The sequence below is a fragment of the Pempheris klunzingeri genome, chromosome 6, assembly GCF_042242105.1.
Source record: "Pempheris klunzingeri isolate RE-2024b chromosome 6, fPemKlu1.hap1, whole genome shotgun sequence".
Lineage (NCBI taxonomy): Eukaryota > Metazoa > Chordata > Actinopteri > Acropomatiformes > Pempheridae > Pempheris > Pempheris klunzingeri.
This window is the reverse complement of record NC_092017.1, coordinates 23,183,457-23,202,405: the sequence shown is the minus strand read 5'-3', so window position 1 is coordinate 23,202,405 and position 18,949 is coordinate 23,183,457. Positions and strand designations below refer to the sequence as shown.

At 39.8% G+C, this 18,949-nt stretch overlaps 1 protein-coding gene across 1 annotated transcript; it reads left to right on the top strand.

Moving 5' to 3' along the window:
* On the top strand, positions 1-18,315 carry dnai3 (dynein axonemal intermediate chain 3). The gene is made up of 22 exons (XM_070832242.1): positions 1-61; positions 148-183; positions 3,054-3,238; positions 3,690-3,794; positions 4,217-4,345; positions 4,461-4,660; positions 4,929-5,045; positions 5,424-5,620; positions 6,203-6,321; positions 7,060-7,149; positions 7,467-7,556; positions 9,140-9,259; positions 10,490-10,563; positions 12,137-12,290; positions 12,498-12,597; positions 14,542-14,666; positions 14,879-14,939; positions 15,296-15,426; positions 15,695-15,902; positions 16,420-16,511; positions 16,868-16,984; positions 18,137-18,315. The coding sequence occupies exons 1-22, from the start codon at positions 1-3 to the stop codon at positions 18,275-18,277; spliced, it is 2,652 nt and encodes an 883-aa protein (XP_070688343.1). The 3' UTR covers positions 18,278-18,315.
* Positions 18,316-18,949: the final 634 nt, after the last annotated feature.

Below are 18,949 nucleotides of genomic sequence, written 5' to 3'. Positions count from 1 at the left end.
ATGCCACCCAAGAGACCAAAAAGTGCATCAAGCAGTGCAGGCAGTAAGGGGAGACGTAAAGGTGAGTGTCTGTCAATAAGTGCATAGTGTTAATGTGTGTAAATGGAAAGACACAGTAAATACAATTTACTCTTTTTTCCCATTTAGGAAAAACGATTCAGTCCCCAGCACGTGTGGAGCCTGGTAAGAGAAAATTATTCATTATATTATTATTTGCTTATTTATTTGCCCATCCTTGATGTGATGTAGAAGAGACAATAACAAAGGCCTTTCATTACTTCATTATATCAATATTTACTTCATTCACTTTAATATGAACCTGAAAAAAACAGGTAAACAATTTCAGTAAAATTGGTTGCGAAACTAATCTTAGATTTGCAGATTAAACTCATCATACTGTAAATGCAGCTATCTAAAAGTAAACAGCTGGTTTGGTTTTAGTAGTCTGCACGTCCTGAAGCAAATTTTAATCATATTAAATTAGATTAGCTAGAGGTCTTACAAATCAATAAAATTAATGAAAGCATTGTAGTGTTTATTCAAATTTGTCCTCATTATTGTAGGACCCCTAAACCACGAGAACTTCCTCACTAGTGGGGATTTAACAAGCATGACTGAAACTAATAATGAGAATGTCTTTGAGGAGTTGGACAAATGATATGCATTCTTCAGATGTGATCTAGAGTGTACTGTTGCATAGCCTTTGGTCATGCTCTCTACTAAACTGTGGGTTCCCATTGTCATGGTCTGGTTTACTGTCAACACACTAGCCCAGAAAGCATGCTTTTGGCCATCAACAATATGTTATGTTATGGGTTAGATCATTGGCTCATATGGGAGTTAAAAGCAACCGTGTTAGGAGTCATCGGATGCACATAAGCTCGTTTTTTTACACTTTAATTCATTAATTTGACGCATTTCCAACTTTTAAACGCAGCGGTATAAGTCTGCATCCTAAATAGATTTACCCTAACCTCAACCCAACCCTAACCTAAACCAAGTATTAACCTTAAGATATAATGATTAACCTTGTGGGCACCAACATGTTACAATGGTAATATGGTGGCCCACTGATACAAACATAAATGCAGGTTTTCTTCACTCCTGAACAGGTTTCTCAAGGACATTGATGATATAAGTGATAGGTAATCTTATCAGCTGATAGGCACCTATTGTTCAGGATAAAACTCTTAACAAGTTTCAACAGAAATGAAAACAAACAGACATAATTACAATGTACTGTGGTGTACTGTAAATATATTTCAGTATGCAGTCAAAGAAAGTTAGCCGTCATGGGATTATGCAAGAGGAAAGAGGCCAGACAAATTTAAAATATCTCCTCAGCGCAGCCTACAAACACAGTTTAATTGCATTCTTTAGGGTTATGGAACATTGCACATCGCACTCTTTGTTTCTCAAACAAATATTTCCCATGAATACAAATGCCATAGTTGACACATAACTCTGTAAAATGAGGGGTGTGAGTTTCCACTACAATGATTTGGCGTGAGGCCTAAGTGGTGTGAGTGGGAAAGGTTGCCACACCCAGCTGGGAAGTGGTTACTTAAGCTGTACTTTAGCATTCCCAGCGTCCCCTCAGCAACCTTGTGGAAATACTTTGAAGAGAGAGACCGCAAGCAGGATGAAAACTATCATTATGTAGAGCCCTGTTTACTGTAGTGTGCCCTGGACTGAGCCAGGTCTTAGATATGGAGGAGTCTGCATAGGTTGTTTATTAGAAAAAACTTTGTTGTGGTGATGGTGCAGTGCTGCGGTTTTATTTGGTAACAATCCTGGTTAGATGTCTGTAGCTGAGCAGTTTGTGTCTTGAATTCATGCATTATTGATCTGCCTCTCAGATGCCTGTATAGCACAAAACACATCAGCATTCCCCCTGCAAGCATTTGGACATTGCGTGTAGGCTATTCACAGGGATTGCATTTCATCCTGTGATATTGTAGGGTGGTCCACCCTGCAGGGAGGGGCAGGTGGAGTATCAGAGGCGCTTGCAGTGCGTTTGATCAGAAAAGTAGGAGCAAGAATCTGCGTCACAGTCCGTAGGCAATGATGACACTAAAGCCTGTCCATTGTGTGAATATCACTTAACTAATGAGGTTTAGGCTCTTAGTTGTGGCATCTCTGTGTTCTTACTCACCATGCTTATGTTTCTGTTTCCAGAGCTATTTCATCAATTTCTGCTTTCAGGAGTGCAATGGCTTACGTCTGTCCCTTATGTCTGTGCTTCCTGTAGTATACATACAGTAACAGTTTTTATTCTCTTTATTTTTCAGTGCCTGACCTGCAAGCTAACTATTAGCACTTGAAATTGTTTATGTTCTTGAACCTCTTGGTTTTGCCCCATTCACAAGACACAAAGATTTTACATGGTGGACATAATCAGGCATTAACCTTTTACACTTACAACTCTATTTTGCCAACACCACCGGTAAAGACTTATTACAACGTGATATTTGTACATTCAGTTTCAGGAAGACTTTTTTTTTTAGATGCACAAATGATGACAGCAATTTGTTTTGTACAGTCTGCGGGATAGACAGCGCACATAGACATGACATTTAACCACCTAGCCCATTGCCATCATTATCAACACGGTACAACTTCAAATATTCTAACATCTGACAAAAGCGTCTTGACTCGTGATTTCAGATTGATCCTTGTGATTATGAGGCCTTATACTCATACTGTGTGTGGATGGCAGGAGAGGAGAAACAGATTATGAACAAACGCTGTGTTTCTGGGGGAATTCAACAGAGTTTACAAAGTTAGTGACAAAAAATGGTGTTTTGAAATGGGAGTACCTTCAACATCTTGAAAAGACGCCCAACTGACAAGTTATCATTATTTAGGGTTAACATTAGAGTTATTGTTATTGTGCGCTTGCCCAAACACTAATAAAATCTAAAACCAGATAGCACCCAATGTTTCTTGTGTGCTCTCTAAGATTGGAGGTTTAAATCCAGCTCATTTTAATGTATAATTTCCTCTGTCTACCATCTTTCCTTTCTATATTGATTTTGATCTCTCTCACCAAGGTCATCCTGAGGATATCTTCCCCATGGTCCTGACATCAGCCACCCAGGAGCTCTTTGGTTGCCGGGCTGATGAGGACGTCACAGGGGAGAGCCCTTACAAGCTGTTGAAAAAAGACGACATCATACAGGACATTAAGACAAGAGCCGCAGTGTCCGATTTCAGCCCTGTGAAGCAGATTGTGCTGGTGAGGCTGATCCATTGTCATCCAGATCACTCAGACAATACCCCCAAGACACTGTGATGATACACAGACCCCAAGTCACGGGCTGTGGGAACAGACCAGTGACCAGTTTAACCTAATTTCGCCTCTGATCTAGATTACATGGTAACCACTCATGCATTCATGCCCCCTCGACTACAATACAAAATTCTAATGAGACCAGACAGACTCATCTGTTCTAAGTATTGTCAGGTTTCTTATTTGGGACACACACGTGGTCTGACTTTGTCTTTGCTGATGTGAGTCAGGTTATCTTTTTCAAAAGGAGTCTTCATATCTGAAAACCACATCTCAACCTAACGTACAATTTTTCCTTGTGATTGCCAGAATCTTTTCAAAAGTCAGTGATTATTATAAGACATTTTTTCATGAAAATAGCTCAGTGTTGTGAATTCCAGATTCCTTTATCTGACAGGACTACCCAGAGGATGAACTCTTGCTGGTTTATGACAGAGACTTCACCTATGATCAGAGCTTCTACCTGGCTGTGACACCAGAGGCTAAGGACAGAATCCTCAATGTAAGCAGACAGTAGATTTGGTTATGGTTACAATCACTTTTTCACTATCACTTTTTCTCTTTCTGTAGTTACTAATGGCCTGTTCACTAGGCTAACTTTGTGTTTGAAAAGTTCTAAATGTGTGAGAATTACATTTAAATGGCTAATTTAACATGTGGGGATTCTGCAGGCAGGAATGTTTTCTATTATTTACTTCCTTTTATATGGAGGTATGTACACTTTTTTATTTATTAGAGGTCATACATATGGATTGTCTACTTTGCTTTGCTAAAATAAAAAAGATCCTCTAAAACTACTTATTTTAGTATATATATAATAGAATATATAATATATACTTATATTAGTATTCACATACTATTTTGCTCTAGCTTTCTGCTTCTCTCTATACAATCTATTCTTCTGATTTAGTCCGTGTTCTGCAGCCCCCAGAGCCTGAGACATCACAAGTGCTTGAGAATGAAGTCAATAAAACCCCAGGACCAAAGCAATGGATATCTCTCGGCAGTGAGCAGGAAATAGATGAAGACTCTATCAAAGAGACCAGAAAAAGGGTACTGGAGTTTATAACACATTAGGACATTTTACATGCATATTAGATAAAAAATGTTCACACTCTCCCTTGTCCTTCCATTAGATCTCTGTATTCTGTCTCGTTTTTGTCATCAGCTCTGGTACAAATTCTCCAGAGTGCAGAGGAAGTTTGGGGTACCAGTCTGTTTTTCCGACCGCAACACTGCAGATGCTAAGGATGGCTACCTAGAGTGTGCTTCCTATCAAGACAGCAGATTCAGCATCAAGCAAATGCAGAGGGACTGCGGGATACAGGCTGTGCCCAGGCTGCAGAGCAGCAGTGCTCAGACACAATGGTATGCCAACAAATTAGTACACATGCTATGGATTTACTACTCACTGGTAAAATTATTTAACCTCTTTCAATGCAGTAAGGAAATAAGATTTTACCACTTAATGCAATATTAAATGCTTTATATTTAGGTGCTTCAGATGATATAGTTCTAAATTATGAACACATTCATTACATAGCATTCAGTGTTTGCCATTTATTCTCTCTTTATCATCTTAATAGTAACTCCATCCACACAAATACATGTACGTTTTTTTCCTTCCACTTTACAGGAAGTGTCAGAGGAATATCTTTACCCAGTACATACCGAGAGAGCTGAGTGATGAAGAAAAAGAGAACATCCTCCAGTCTGAGAGTCTGAAGAATTTTTGCAACTTAGTGACCCCCAGGTAAAATGAAGCATTCCTGTTATTCGTAGTCTGGTAAGGGTTATATTTTGTGTAGGAAGACTGAACTCATACATTTCTGTATCAGCCTCACGGTACTCAAACACATCTATTAATCACTGTAGGTGCATCAGAATATTCAAAAAGAATACTTTCACACCTTCATCTTCCTTTGTACTATATTTTGGTATAAAAGGCTTTACAGCCCAGACTTAAACAAAAGTTTTAGTGGTACATTGTAATCTTACACTTTCCCACACCCTAAGTATCCTTTGTGTACAGTTTAGAGATAAGAGAACATCTGGAGTATTTAAAGGCTTTGGATAGTAGATATGGAGAAATATTATGCTCACTTATATTTATTTCTTTATTTTTTTGCAGGGTTTTGCAAGCCCTTCAGCAGGAAGAGATCATGAATGTGTTCATTGACGACTGGAAAGCTCTGGGGACAGCAGCTGAAGACGGTGACTGGTCTGGCAAGGTTTCCGAAGGTTTCATGCTTTATCAGGCCTTCACAGACCAGAATTACGCTAAGGACAAGAAAATCAGCAGCATTAATTGGCACCCTACCATCTACGGTAAAGTGTAAAAGATCACAGTCATCATTCTGATGAAATATTGAAATAAAAAGGAATTAATTAATCAGATTACTTTAGTTAGTGCATCTTTGAGACATTTTTTAATGTCAGAGCAAAAGTGGTCAATATTGATACCCTAGGAGAGTTGGCGGGGCAGCATATGATGGCTGTAAATACCTATAATAGCATTTGGTAAGAAAATGTTAACAAGGATACTGTTGATGGACAATGCTAGCGGTAACCACAACAAAAATAAATTACATTCACTCTCCCTATTATCTCATTGTCAGAATTTCAAGTCCATTGTAAAAGTGTCACTGCTCTTCACTACTGCTTTTTAATGTTGAGCAGCTGTCATCACCCATGGAGCAGGCCTCCAGTAAGATCCAGAATAATAATATCAGCGCCAAAACATGTCATCAATCCATTAAATGTTGCTCATAGAGGAAATCATAATTTAGCCTCTAGTTTCTAAATCAGTAAAGTTAAAAGACTCTGTAAACATATTCAACATCTATTTTTTGCTGCTGTGTAGTTGCTTTTTCGTATGATGTGCTTTTTTTGTGTGTGTCTGTGTGTTAGGTGTGGTAGCTGTGGCTTTGACTGAGAAAAAGGAGGAGAGGTTGAACGAGTTCACAACGTTTGCCATCAGACCTTCTTTCATTGTCTTCTATAGCTTCTCTGACCCCTCTAATCCCCAGGTATATATGATTATATGGGAAGGACCGTCTCAGTGAATGTGGAGGGTCTACAAGTTGATTGGAAAAAGATTAAAAAGACCAGATTTCTCTCTCTCATTGACAGGTTACAAGAAAATTGTCTTCCGTCTCACCTCATATCTATTTGAGACACACTTGGATAAGAGATGGCTGGAAGGCTTTGCTCAGTGCTGCCATTCAAAACCATTATTTGTTATAGCAAAATTTGAGAAGCTTTATTGATTTGACCCAGGCTCTCAATCAATAAAACTGAGCTGCTAAATCACTCAAAAGTAATATGAGTTCTGGGAGACGTATGCCTTCTTTAGTGCACATGTCATGCTTTGGTTTCACTGTCTGCTCGAGCAGTGATCAAAGTGGCAAAGGGTACTCTATAGAGGAAACCAGAGACATTATGTAATTGAAGTAAATATATCTATTTAGTGTGGAGAATAAAGTGATGTAGTTCAGTCTTGCTGCTTCTTTTAAACTCCAGCAGATTTAAACTGGATGCTGGAAAATGACTACGCTGTAATACCATCCTAGGTCTTTTTTCCCCTTATGCCTGATGAAATGGAATCTACTGTATGTGTTTGGTTTTTTGGATTAAAAGCTGAACCTTGTATGGAGAGACCAGAATAAATAAATATTTGGGATGGCAAGCACCCAATACATAGAAATGTCTGCTTTGAAACGCCATATTTCTGCCCTCTATATGTGGGTTTTCTGTGTTGTTTGCAGTTGCTGCTGGAGAGCCCAGATGACATTTTTGCTTTTGAGTTCTGCCCATCTGATCCAAATATTATCGTTGGCGGCTGCATAAATGGCCAGGTGCTGACTTTAACTCTGCTCTGCAACTCTGCTTTGCTGTATCTGCTGCCTTTTCTTTCTTTTTGCCTTTCTTTCCACAGTCCCAACAAGTGCAAACGATGAGTGATAAACATAATCTATGATATAAAATTTTCATGTTATGACTAACAAGCCCGGTAATTTTAGTCACATCCTGTACAGTTTATATATATTGTTTCTGTTCTGTTTTAGTTGACATTTGATCATATTCATTGTGTGTGTGTTTTTTTTACATGAGGAAGTGTATTTTGCACTTGGTTCAGATTTTCTCTAATAACTGATTTTGTGTTGTGTCTCAGGTTGTGTTGTGGGATATTTCTGCTCACGTCACACACCTACAGGGAACACAGCCTAGTGGTAAAAAGGTCTCTGTCAACACTGACATATTCGTAAGTATCCATATCCTGTCTGTGTGCGCATTGTTGATACAATAATACACAGTGTTCTGTATCTGTTTTGGGCTATTACATGTGGTATCAGTTATCTTGAGTCTTTGGCTGGTGATGATGTCAGCTCGGTTTATTCAAATATGGGCCCTCAGTTTATCAAAGCATGCAGCACATTTGCTGTAAAAGACAGGCTGTACTCTTCAGTGGTGCTGTATGACCGAGGCAGATGATGATACGTTGACTCCTGCGTTCTCTCCTCATCCTCACCCTTTCATTAGATGGGAATGCAGTGGCCTAATGGTTCTTTTCAAGCCAGCCACAGCTATCAAAACTAGCTCCACAAACGTACTAATGCCAGGAGTAAAGCTCAAAGCAGGTTTATATCATTACAAGACCCCACTGCTAAACGAAAGAAGCCTATTAGGCCTCATACAAACACCTCACTCAGGTTGAAGTGATCTAACAGAGGAAAAAAAACTCTTGACTAAAGATGGAAACTTCAAAGAGGGTTTGTCTTTTGGCTTAACATCACAGTAAACTAATATTTTCATGGCATATCTGCCTGGTTTAAATGGTCTTATGTTCTGTAGAGCAATAGAGAAGAGGTGGGGGAAGACAGGTAGTGATACGTGATGAAAACCAGGGCTCACATTTAAACCCACAACATAGCAGGTATATGAAATCCACCATAGACGTCCAGACACCAAATATTAAACCAGTTCTGTCCCTTAGAGCCTGACCTCCACTGACATCTTCCACTTGGCTGCTGAATATAAATAGACACATATGCCCCCATCATCCAGCCCCCATTTGCTTTGTGTGTGTTTATTGCCTCTACAGTAAAAGAGCTGTCTCCATCCCTGTCCCAGCTACTTCCGTCTCTTTTGCTTTCCCCTCTCCCACCTTATGTACCTCCCTCTATTCTTTTTGTCCTTGTTTGCTCTTCATTCTCCCGAGTCAACAGCATCAGCTCACACAGCACAGCTGTTACACAAGCCTTCCATCCTCCACCATAGTTTATCCACATAGAAGATAACACACAAGCAAATCAGATCACTGCCCTCCCTTGTGTGTTTGCAGTGTAAACAATGGCAGTTGTATCTACTAAAAGGCTTTAATTCAATGTTGAGTGCTGTGAAAGCTGCTCTGCACCAACACCTGTTGCTAACATATCAGATAAACGCAGAATTAAAATCCTACTGTATACACTGTAAATCTGTGTTCCGTTCACACCATTTAAATCCAACTGCATGTGCACTACAAAACCAAACTAGCAGATGTGTGTCTGCAGTATGAGCGGACGTCTCAAACCGCCAGTGAGTTGAGAAAGATAAAATGGTCGTTGATGTACAAACTTCTGCTAAAATCCACCCCAAGGAAGTTTTGAGTTTAGTACATTTTGAACTGTTACATGCAATTCTATTCATTCTGTGCAATGCACATTTGTTATGCATACTATATTTTAATATCCTGCTATACCATTTTAGGATGGCTGTTCACCACAGTATAAAGTCTTTGTATTTAGATTGAATTGTCAGAGCTCACTGTACATGCTGTGCCTTTTGTGTCTGACCTCCCACCAGGACCTTGATGACAACAAAGAGAATAAGACTCCTGTCGTGCACTACTGTGCATTGTCCGCCCTAGAGAGCAGCCACAAAGCACCAGTTACTGATGTCCAGTGGCTGCCACCAACGTTTGAGGTACACAGAGCTGAAGAGCAGAGGGGCTGGAAAGAGTAACAAGTGCAAATGTGCCATCAAATAGGCAGAACACTGATCACGCAGAGAGTTATTCCCCGACATTTTCACTCAGGAGTGCATTTGGTTGGTGCTGGAACCTTCCAAAGGGTTGATAAGTAATTGATTTGGCCTATCTTGATTAATAAAAGGTGTTTTGTGTGAGTACACAGTAGAGCTTTCAGTAAAACATTCTTTAATGCTTTCTTGATCTCAAGCTTTTTTCATCATATCTGATGCAAACACTGTGGCAAAGTTTCCAACATACCAAATGCAACGTGAGTACATTTTCAAGCCTTCACACCTAAGTCTCAAATTGCTAACAAAACATTAAACAGTCAGGTCTTTTATTGTGCTAATGATTGCTATATCTAGTTTTGGAGTTTTATCTGACTAAGGTTGAAAGCTACTTGAATGTAAACAAGTCTAACAGGAGGTAAGGCAATAGTGAGCACAAGGAAGTTGTCAGAGCAGAGAAACCTTGTGAAGGTTAGAATGCAATGTATTGAGGATATAATGATAGGAATAACAAGATTCAACAGAAAGGTATAAAGGAATGATGCAGTTGGTCATAACTAACTGCAGAACATTAACGCCACAGTGCCACTGCCAAAAAAGACTGCATATTCATCATAGCCTAAAGATGTTTTTTTGCCCTGACAAACATTCCTGTTCTAACACCTGCAGAGAATAATGTCTGTGGTTTCGTGTCATTGAATGTTTTGTAAAGTACCTCTAAAATTTTATTGACCTGAAGTGATACTCAGGTGACACAGTGAGACAGTGTTGAGCTTGGCCTGTAATCCAGCACAAAGTGCAATAACAAATGTGCAAGCTAATGCTATAAAAATATTTATATAGTAATTATGAACTATGGTCTCACGAATATTCAATAAACTCTTACAGTCCACAGAATCTAAGCATGTGGTTTAGTGATTCTAAAATATTTTTCATGAAACAATGAATACATAATAACTAGAGCGACAACATCTGTCTTTCTTATGTCTTTATAGCCAGCTGTAATAAATCATGACAACCACTGGCACTTATCTGGATAAGTAAAATAAGGCAATCATCAAAGTGCCCCTGGGGTCATGTTAACCTCTCATATATCTCCAGTAACCTTGTTCACTTGACTGCTCTTTACAATACTAAGCCTGACAGTTAATTTTGTGACTCTCTCTCTCTGATTAGGTGACCAGAACGGGCTTACCAGTGGAGAACAAGCATAAGATTTCTGTTCAGGTTGTCACCTGCTCTCCTGACTGGTAGGTCCCATACAGAAAAATGCTCAATTTGTAGCCAAGATAACCAGGTCATGTATGACAGATTTTGACTTGACAAGTATGCCTGCTTGTTTATACTTGTGCCTCTCCACTGATCCAAACCATTATGGTTGGCAGCCACTGCCAGTTAAAGAACATCACTGTTCCCCCTGATTGTTCGCATGTTGTCTATCTGTGAAACTGAGTATGATCAGCAACTGCTCTTACTTGTATGGGCTGTTGGCACTATAGATACCAGTATACGTTTTTTTACTGGCATTGCTGGCAGTTATGTAGGTGTGTCACACTGGCCCGTCACTTGTGTTTCTTTGAACAGGCACATTTTATGATCTACCATGCACCTTTATCACTGCCAGCGCTGCTTTTAATTTTTTTTTAATAATTTAATGTTAATAGAAGTAAGTAATGTTTGGAAATTATAATAATAATTTCTGAGGTTATTATGACTGCCCCTCTGTCCTCCATGAGGCCAGTGATGGAAGAAGTACTCAAATGTTTTACTTGACTTTACCACAGTGTCTTAGTCTGACATTCAAAATGAATGGTACAAAAGTATTTGCATAAAAATATACTTAAAGTACCAAAAGAAAACCTGCTAACAATGCGGAATGGCCCATTTCAGAATAATGTATGTTATATTATTGGATTCTAATAACGATTATGAATGTCTACATCACTATAATGTTTTAGCTGGTTAACAGGAGGCTAATTTTAACTGGTTTCCATACAGCTGAGTAGCTTCAATAAAGTCTCATTTTATCCTATTTTAACCTGTAATATTACAAGATAATTCATTTGTTGATTGTGTTCTGTGTTATTAATCTGAATCTGCAAAATAACTAATTGCTAAAGTTATAGATTGAATGCAGTGGAGTAAAAAAGTGCAAGTACCCCCAATGTGTACTTAAGTAAATGTACTTAGTCACTGTGACACTCAACAACCAACATCTACCAGCACACAAAAGGTTCTCCAAGGACTTAAAGCTACAAAAACAATAAAAACACTGGGCTTAAACCCACAGGGCAGTCCAGCTTGTCCTCCCCCCGCTGAACATACTGTACTGTGCTAGTTAGATATTTAAGAGCTGTGCAGTCAATGAGGGTATTGTCTTTTGTAGCCAGATTACAGGTCCCACTACACTCAGTGCTTCTCTCTGGTTTACAAGGAATCATTATTGTTTGTGTTTCTCACACACACACATGTTGGTCTTGTCATCTACTGAGAGCCTGATATGTGTGACTTTGTCCAGCAGGACATGCTTTAATATAAATACAGAATGCTTGTTACACTGAATATTTGGAAGTCTAAGTAGGCTGGCCAAAGTACTGCTCACACTCTGCAGTTAGTGGCAGTCACCACATTTCAACAATATTGTGATCTTTTATCTATAATTTAAAACTGACAAAGCCCACAGGTCTTCCACAGAGTCTGTTTCAGTCACTATTGATGGTGTGTGCAACAACATTAAGTATCAACATAAGGATTCATATTTATGTAAATTATCAAGTTAATGTTACTTTTTGATTTCTCTTTACTTTGTGTCTCCCTCTAAAGCACTGTAATGTTCTGGGACGTGCGACTGCCAAAACTGTTGAGCCATTCAGCGTCAGACAGGAAGCAGAAAGGCGAACAGAAGACCCAGCTGACACCTTACAGTGTCCCTGACACTTTCAAACACCTGGACCGGACATGGAAACCTCTGTTCAGGGTACTGCAGGGTTCAGGGGGGCTATTCAAATTTAATAATTTATATGAAGTTAGATGTTTTGACAAATATGAGTTATAGATTATTTGAAATAAATACTGAGATTTGTTTTCTGCAGTTTCTAAATCTAAAAGTGAAGCTTTTTGCAGATTGTGAAGATGATGTTTTAGATAACGTTTAGCCACTTCTAGTCTACTTTTCATGTGTCAGGTTTCCCTGCCAAAGATCGATACCAGTGGAGAATACGCTCCTTTGAAGTTCAGCCTGGAACAATATACCTGTAACAGTGATGATACGAGTAGGACCACAGGTGAGGGATTTTACCCTTTAAGCTGCCTGGCTTTATTCATTTATTCTGTCTGTTGCACCATCTCTCTTCCTCTTCCTACAATCAGTCACATTAATGAGCAGTACTCAGTTACAGTCATTTGAATAATAAGTCTGTTTTTATTGTTGGATGCAAAGCAACCTGGAAAAATAATGTGATAAAGCAAAGCTCAGTTTGCGAGCTCAAAATATAAAATCACATATTGTCTGGCTTTGCATGAAGATTCATAGTTTTCTTTTTACTCTTCAGAGCAACACAGGGGAGAGGAAGGCTTATTTTGTAAAGGTGAACAATTGCTACATTTCTAGATTCTGAATCAGGATGCGTTAAAAACAAGCGAGGAGACCAAAACAAAGTGTGTGTTTGACTGTGAGTCTATTTTGGGGATCTTAGATCTTGGATTCTTTAATTCAGCTTTGGATGGCTGAGCACAGCGATCAGTGGGGCAGGGTTCACTCTGCCCTCAGGTACTCTCCTTCTCCGTCTGTCTCCCTTTTCTCTCCTCCAGTTTCATAGCACTTTATTAAGTGATACTTCCAAAACAAGGCTCTCATAGTTGCAGAGCATTAGACTCGCTGACTGTCAGCTCTTTGCAATATGCTGCTCAGGCTCCTTGTGTGCCAGAAGATGATCGTGTGTGTCCTGGCTGGTCAAGAAGAGACCTGTCTTTGTCTGGCTGAAGGTCTGCCTCCATAAACACAGCTTTGGTGGCTGGCGGTTATAGAATTAATATGCTCACTAACTGAGGCAATAAATCTGCTGGGGTTTTTTTCAGCAGCCCTCAGGCAGTCTGTTATTAAGGTTTTAATGAATCCCTTTGTTATTAATACTCCGGTGATGCTTAAGATGTCTGAAAATGATTGGGGCAACGCTGTCTGCCTGTGTGCTCTATATTCAGTATTTTCTTCTGCACCTTTTGCCTTTTCTGATCCTGTAGTCACTTACATTTCCAGCAGGCGCCGGCGTAGAAAAGCCCCACTCTGTCCTGCAGCAACACAAATGATTTTCCACACCACAGTTTTTGCGAGCAACCCCTCCTGGGGATTAAGCAACAGTTGAGCAGCGCTGCAGTGTGGTAAAAGTGACACAATGGCTACATATGAAGCCGTGCTGTATCATCTGTCTCATATCTCTACACACATCTTAACTGGGGGAAAGTGGATTTAGAAGATGTGTGATTGGGTAATCTGATCTGATCTTCAAGAGCTAGTCTAACAGAGGGGGCTGAGACTTGATTGGGAGCGGCCCGCTGATAAGGGGGTGTGGACGGATAGTCCAGCACTGTCTCTGACAGACAGTCGGGCTTTTGTGATGGTAAAGGCTTCTACCATCACTACAAGTCCTGCCTATCTCAACCCTCCCACCCTTCTCCCTTACTGTCCCCCTTCTCACCACAATCCTCACTCCCACCTCCACCTCTTTTATTTCCCACTCCCCTCATATCCCCTTTAACCAACCCATTCACCTCAGCTGCACCCCTCCCCACCTCCCTCTCTTTTGTCCTTCTGTCGTCTTGTTCATGGTCAAATTACAGAGCAGGCTGCACCAATGCCGCTGTTCGATCTCTCTTATTCACTTACTACTAAATAGTAGATGTTTGTCTTTCTTTCATGATAAGTCACTGGTGTTTTTCAAATTCTTTCCTGTTGTTCTGTCCTTATTGTTGTGATTTGCTTTGGTCTAAATGCATGTTTGGGATTCTTTTTCTTTGTAAGACCCAAAAAGTGTAAAAACAAAAAACAAGTGCTCTGTGATTTTGTGTAATGTTGTATCACGCCTATAGGTAACTGTTCTAACATGTTGTCTACATCTCTGTTGACTGGCTGAAAAAGGCCCATGAATGTCACACAACAAAAAGTACGAGTTGAAAGTTTCACCTTACCTTCCTCTCTGTCCTACATGCTCCTTTGCTGTTTCCCCTGACAGAAAAAGCTGATGAAAATGATGAGAGTTCAGCAGTCGTGCCAGACTACAGCCAGCTCAGGGTGCCCTCAGCTAAAACACTCATGACTCTGGAAGATGTCAACACCAAGCTCTATATTGGAACCGAGGTAGACTTTTCTGCAAACACACATTAATAATGGAATAAAGACAAAGGCAGATCCTGGTAAATATTGGAAGTAACAAAAATGATCTGTTAATGTTATATGTGACTAGTACATCCCTAACAACTTTATTAATAAAACTGAAAAATACATATGAACTGTGTGCAGGTTTAGTCCATGTTTCCTTGTATCCATAATGTGTATATTTGTATAACCAGGACGGGGAGATTCTTTACACTGACTGGAAACTGGAGAAGGACGACTCTGGACGTCTGTACAGTGAGTATTCTGTTGTTCTTCTCATTATCAAAGTGAGTTTAATTCAACATAAACCCAATAAATCATGTCTTCTTGACTGTAAAGCGTTGTATGTGGTTTATTTTAGCAGGTTGGTCCACAATAGTAATAATATCCTCAAAGTCCAGAGGCAAAACAAGCCATTGACTAATAGATTGAAAATAAAAAATCGTTGTAAGTCAACTCTTTGGTTTGGCAGCCACCCTGAATGTAATCGCCATTATAAATCAACCAATACACTTACAGTTTTGTTGTACAATTTTCCTTGTTCTGCATTGTCCTGTTGCTTCCATAGAGGTGGATGTGCAGCTTCTCTTCCTGTCTCTCCTCTCCCCCAGGTGCCAAGCCGCTCCACTGTTATAGCATCCATCACTGGTTGGTGAACACGATACAGCGGTCGCCCTTCTTCAAAGACATTATTTTGACGACGGGAGGCTACAACTTCGCCATCTGGAAGGAGGGAGTCATGGTAACAACATCTGATGCTTTAAACTACAGAAGCAAAAAATCATTGCAACCACTTAAAATTGTTAGAATTGTACCCATGTACTTGATTGAATTACAATAAAAATGAATACACACAGATTATCAGGGTTATCTTTTAACATTATCAATCCATCAATGCATAACGATGTACACAAGATATAATATAATAATATTTAACTCATGACACACTGGATTTATTGCATTTTGAACCCACTGACTCCGTCTAACCTCTCGTGAACTACTACATCCAGGATGGCCCCCTCATCCTGTCACCAAGCTCTGAGCAGGTGTGCACTGTGGGATGCTGGTCCCTGTCCCGACCAGCCGTTTTCTTTATTGGGAAAGAGGATGGCAACATTGAGGTGTGGAATCTGCTAGAAAAGACCAGTGAACCTGCGCAGGTTCACTCACACATCACCAACGCCAGAGTTACCTGCATCAAACCCTGGACCGCCTCCTGTGAGTTCTTGGCCTCCTTGGTGCACAACACAGCACTAAGCATATGTTTCATTGATAAGGCATTACTTGTCTTAGTATGTTTTGTTTCTCACACCCAAATCACATTTTAATAATATGTTTACCCAAATGACAATAGATGGGTGTAAGCTTGTGATCTAATTTAGGAAGAAAACTTGAGTTGCACTGCTAAAAACAGATAGATCAATATCATTATATCAATTAAGCTTTATTTGTATAGCACCGTTTATACAAGCAAGGGCGATTCAACGCGCTTTACAGATAACTGACAAGCTGATAATGAGCCGATAGAAATGTAAAACAGTAAAACAATTTGAGACTAATGCAGATGAGCGTTACAAATTTCAAAACCAGAATACAATAAAACAGATAATGGCCATAAAACCTGCTGCGGTCCCCTGTTACCTGTGCCTGCCTCTTTTCACAGCCTCAGTTTTAAGTTTCTTGCTGTAATTTTTGAGACATGAAACTCATTTACTGGATTGTTTTGTACGTACAGCCAAGCAGCACTTCCTCATTGTGACCGACGAGCTAGGAGTGGTCCGTGTGTTTGAAATCCCAAAGACTCTCTATGTTCCTTCCAGAAGTGAGGTGAGAGGCCAATCACTCATATCTATTCTCTTTAAATTAGATTAGGAGTTGCCTGTTTACTTTGTATTTTGCAAAAAGGAATAGTAATGTACCCATGTTCAAGGTTGTAAAATAAATACTGCAGCAGAACAACACTAGTTTGATTTTAGGGCTAGTTCTCTTTTTGCTGTATTATTAAGATGATCCACATAGAAGTAATTCTATCAATAGAGATGGTGGTTCAGAGGTCACCAAACCTCCAGCGTTGTCAGAGAAACTGAGATTACAGCTCATTAGTTGCTTTAACGGCTGCCTGCTCTGAACTGTATACATGACAGAACTGCTAACCAGTGCCTTTCTCTGGTGTCTGCATGCAGAGGTTAAGTATGAAGAAATACTTTGAGCTGGAGGAAGAAAGGTTGACGGATCTCTTGAAGAGGAAGGAACTGTGGGCAAAACAGAAGAAGGAGGCTGAAGAACTGAAGAAGAGGACGGTGAGCTGTGATTCTGACTGTAGAAAGAATAAACAGGCTTTGGTTGGACGTTACAGCACGAGTAGAGAAAAGAAAAGAAGTTGTTGCTGTTTTGGATCCTCGTGCAGGCTGTGATAATCTAAACACACTAAACACTAAATAATGATGATCGCTCTCACAACCATCAATATTTGCCTTTTAACGTTTGATAGAATAAGACCTCGTGTCCTCGGCGACACTCTGACCTCACAGGTATCGGTGACACTCAAATGTTTTTTATTGAGCCAGGTAAAAGAGCACACCAGTCCAAAGTTGGCACTTGAAAAGCTTGAGAAGGCCATCCCTCTTTCTCTGTCTCCTCTTTTTCTCTTTCCATCTCTCTCCCCTCATGTTTAATTCATTCAGATCATTATTCGATCCCTAAGCACTGGGGAGAGTAAAGTTATTGATCGCCAGTGCCTGGCAGTCTGTGTGCTAACTATAGAAGCTAAGCTTTCTGAGGCTAAATGTTTCAATCGTAGACTGGACAGCAGGTATGAATGCAGATGGAGGTTGCAGTAATCTTGTTTGTTTATGTGTTTGTGGGTTTTCTCTTCTTGCTCCTCCCATCAGCCTTAGATTTCCACAACATTCACTGACATTCGCCTGCAGCTTTTATCATCACATGAAAGGGACAAGATGCCTCAGGAATTTAACACAAACAAAACTGTGATTACCGCTTTTCTGCACTGTGAGTGGGAATGTGTGCGTAAAAGCTTGTTGATGCTTGTGCTTGGATTGTCTGTGTATTTGACTTATGTGGTCATGATTAGAATGGAATTAAAACAGAGTACAGAGAACCTTGCTCCTCTGTTGAAACTAAATGATGCAGCAGTATCTCTGCAATTTACATGTGATTAATAAAAGTATGAGACGACTACACCACCACAAAGTTTTTTATAAAGCCACAAAAGTGTTCCACTTCAGGAAAAAACTCCAATTTACGACTGCTGGAAGATGTTGTCCTCTTATTTGCATTAATTCATGAAAAATCAAGGCACTAAAATTCAGAGGCAAGAAATATGAACTAATATGTAACATTAACATAACTTTTCCGCTTCAGAGAGGGAAAAATGTCCCATCACATTCTGCATATTGTGTATTGACTTATTCTTCTCTGGTTTGTGTCCCCAGGAGCTTGACAAGCCAGTCAGATCCCTGGAAGTGAAAGAAGACATGAACATGAAGGAGTACAGTGATTACCTGACCATGGAGGAAAGCATCCTGAAGGCCATCGGTCTGTGGCCGGCTGCTGCCGACACACCAGATACCTGATATCACACACATTCACACACACACACACACGCCCAGATTGTTTTTAGATGACACATATAAGGTATGTTTTATCTTCTTTAATAAATGTGTATGTTTTTATAAAAACAGAAGGGTTTGTTTGTTTTCACTGAGATGGGAATGAGATGCTTAGATGGAAAATATGAGAACAGTGATCATGTTTGTAAATTCATCCATAAACATTAAGACTGCTTGTGGGTTGGGGCTTCAGGGTCACAGATGGATTTTTTTTTTCATCCAGCTATCTGGGATCTAATTACTGGGTAATGCCATCCATCAGGGCCCTCGTCACCTCCACTCCCCAAGGATACAATTTGAATACCTCGAGGATCTGACCTTGGCACAATGTAATTTCATGGCTATTTGATTTCATGAGATTTATCTGTTGTTGTTAAAAGCTACTCTAATATATACATCAGTATTGTTTGGCTCATCTTCTGTGCTGCTGATAAAGAAATGTTTTGTTCAGAAGGAATTTAAAAGTCACAGACCGCAGACAGGAGATCCTTTATGCCCAAACCATTAGTCTCCAGATATGTCCCACAAATGATCCTCTTCCATTTTAGTAGGGCAAGGTGAGAAAAATATTGTTGTGTACAACTTTCTACGATCACATTCTGAAAGCGGCACTAATCAATATGCGTGTAACGTGAA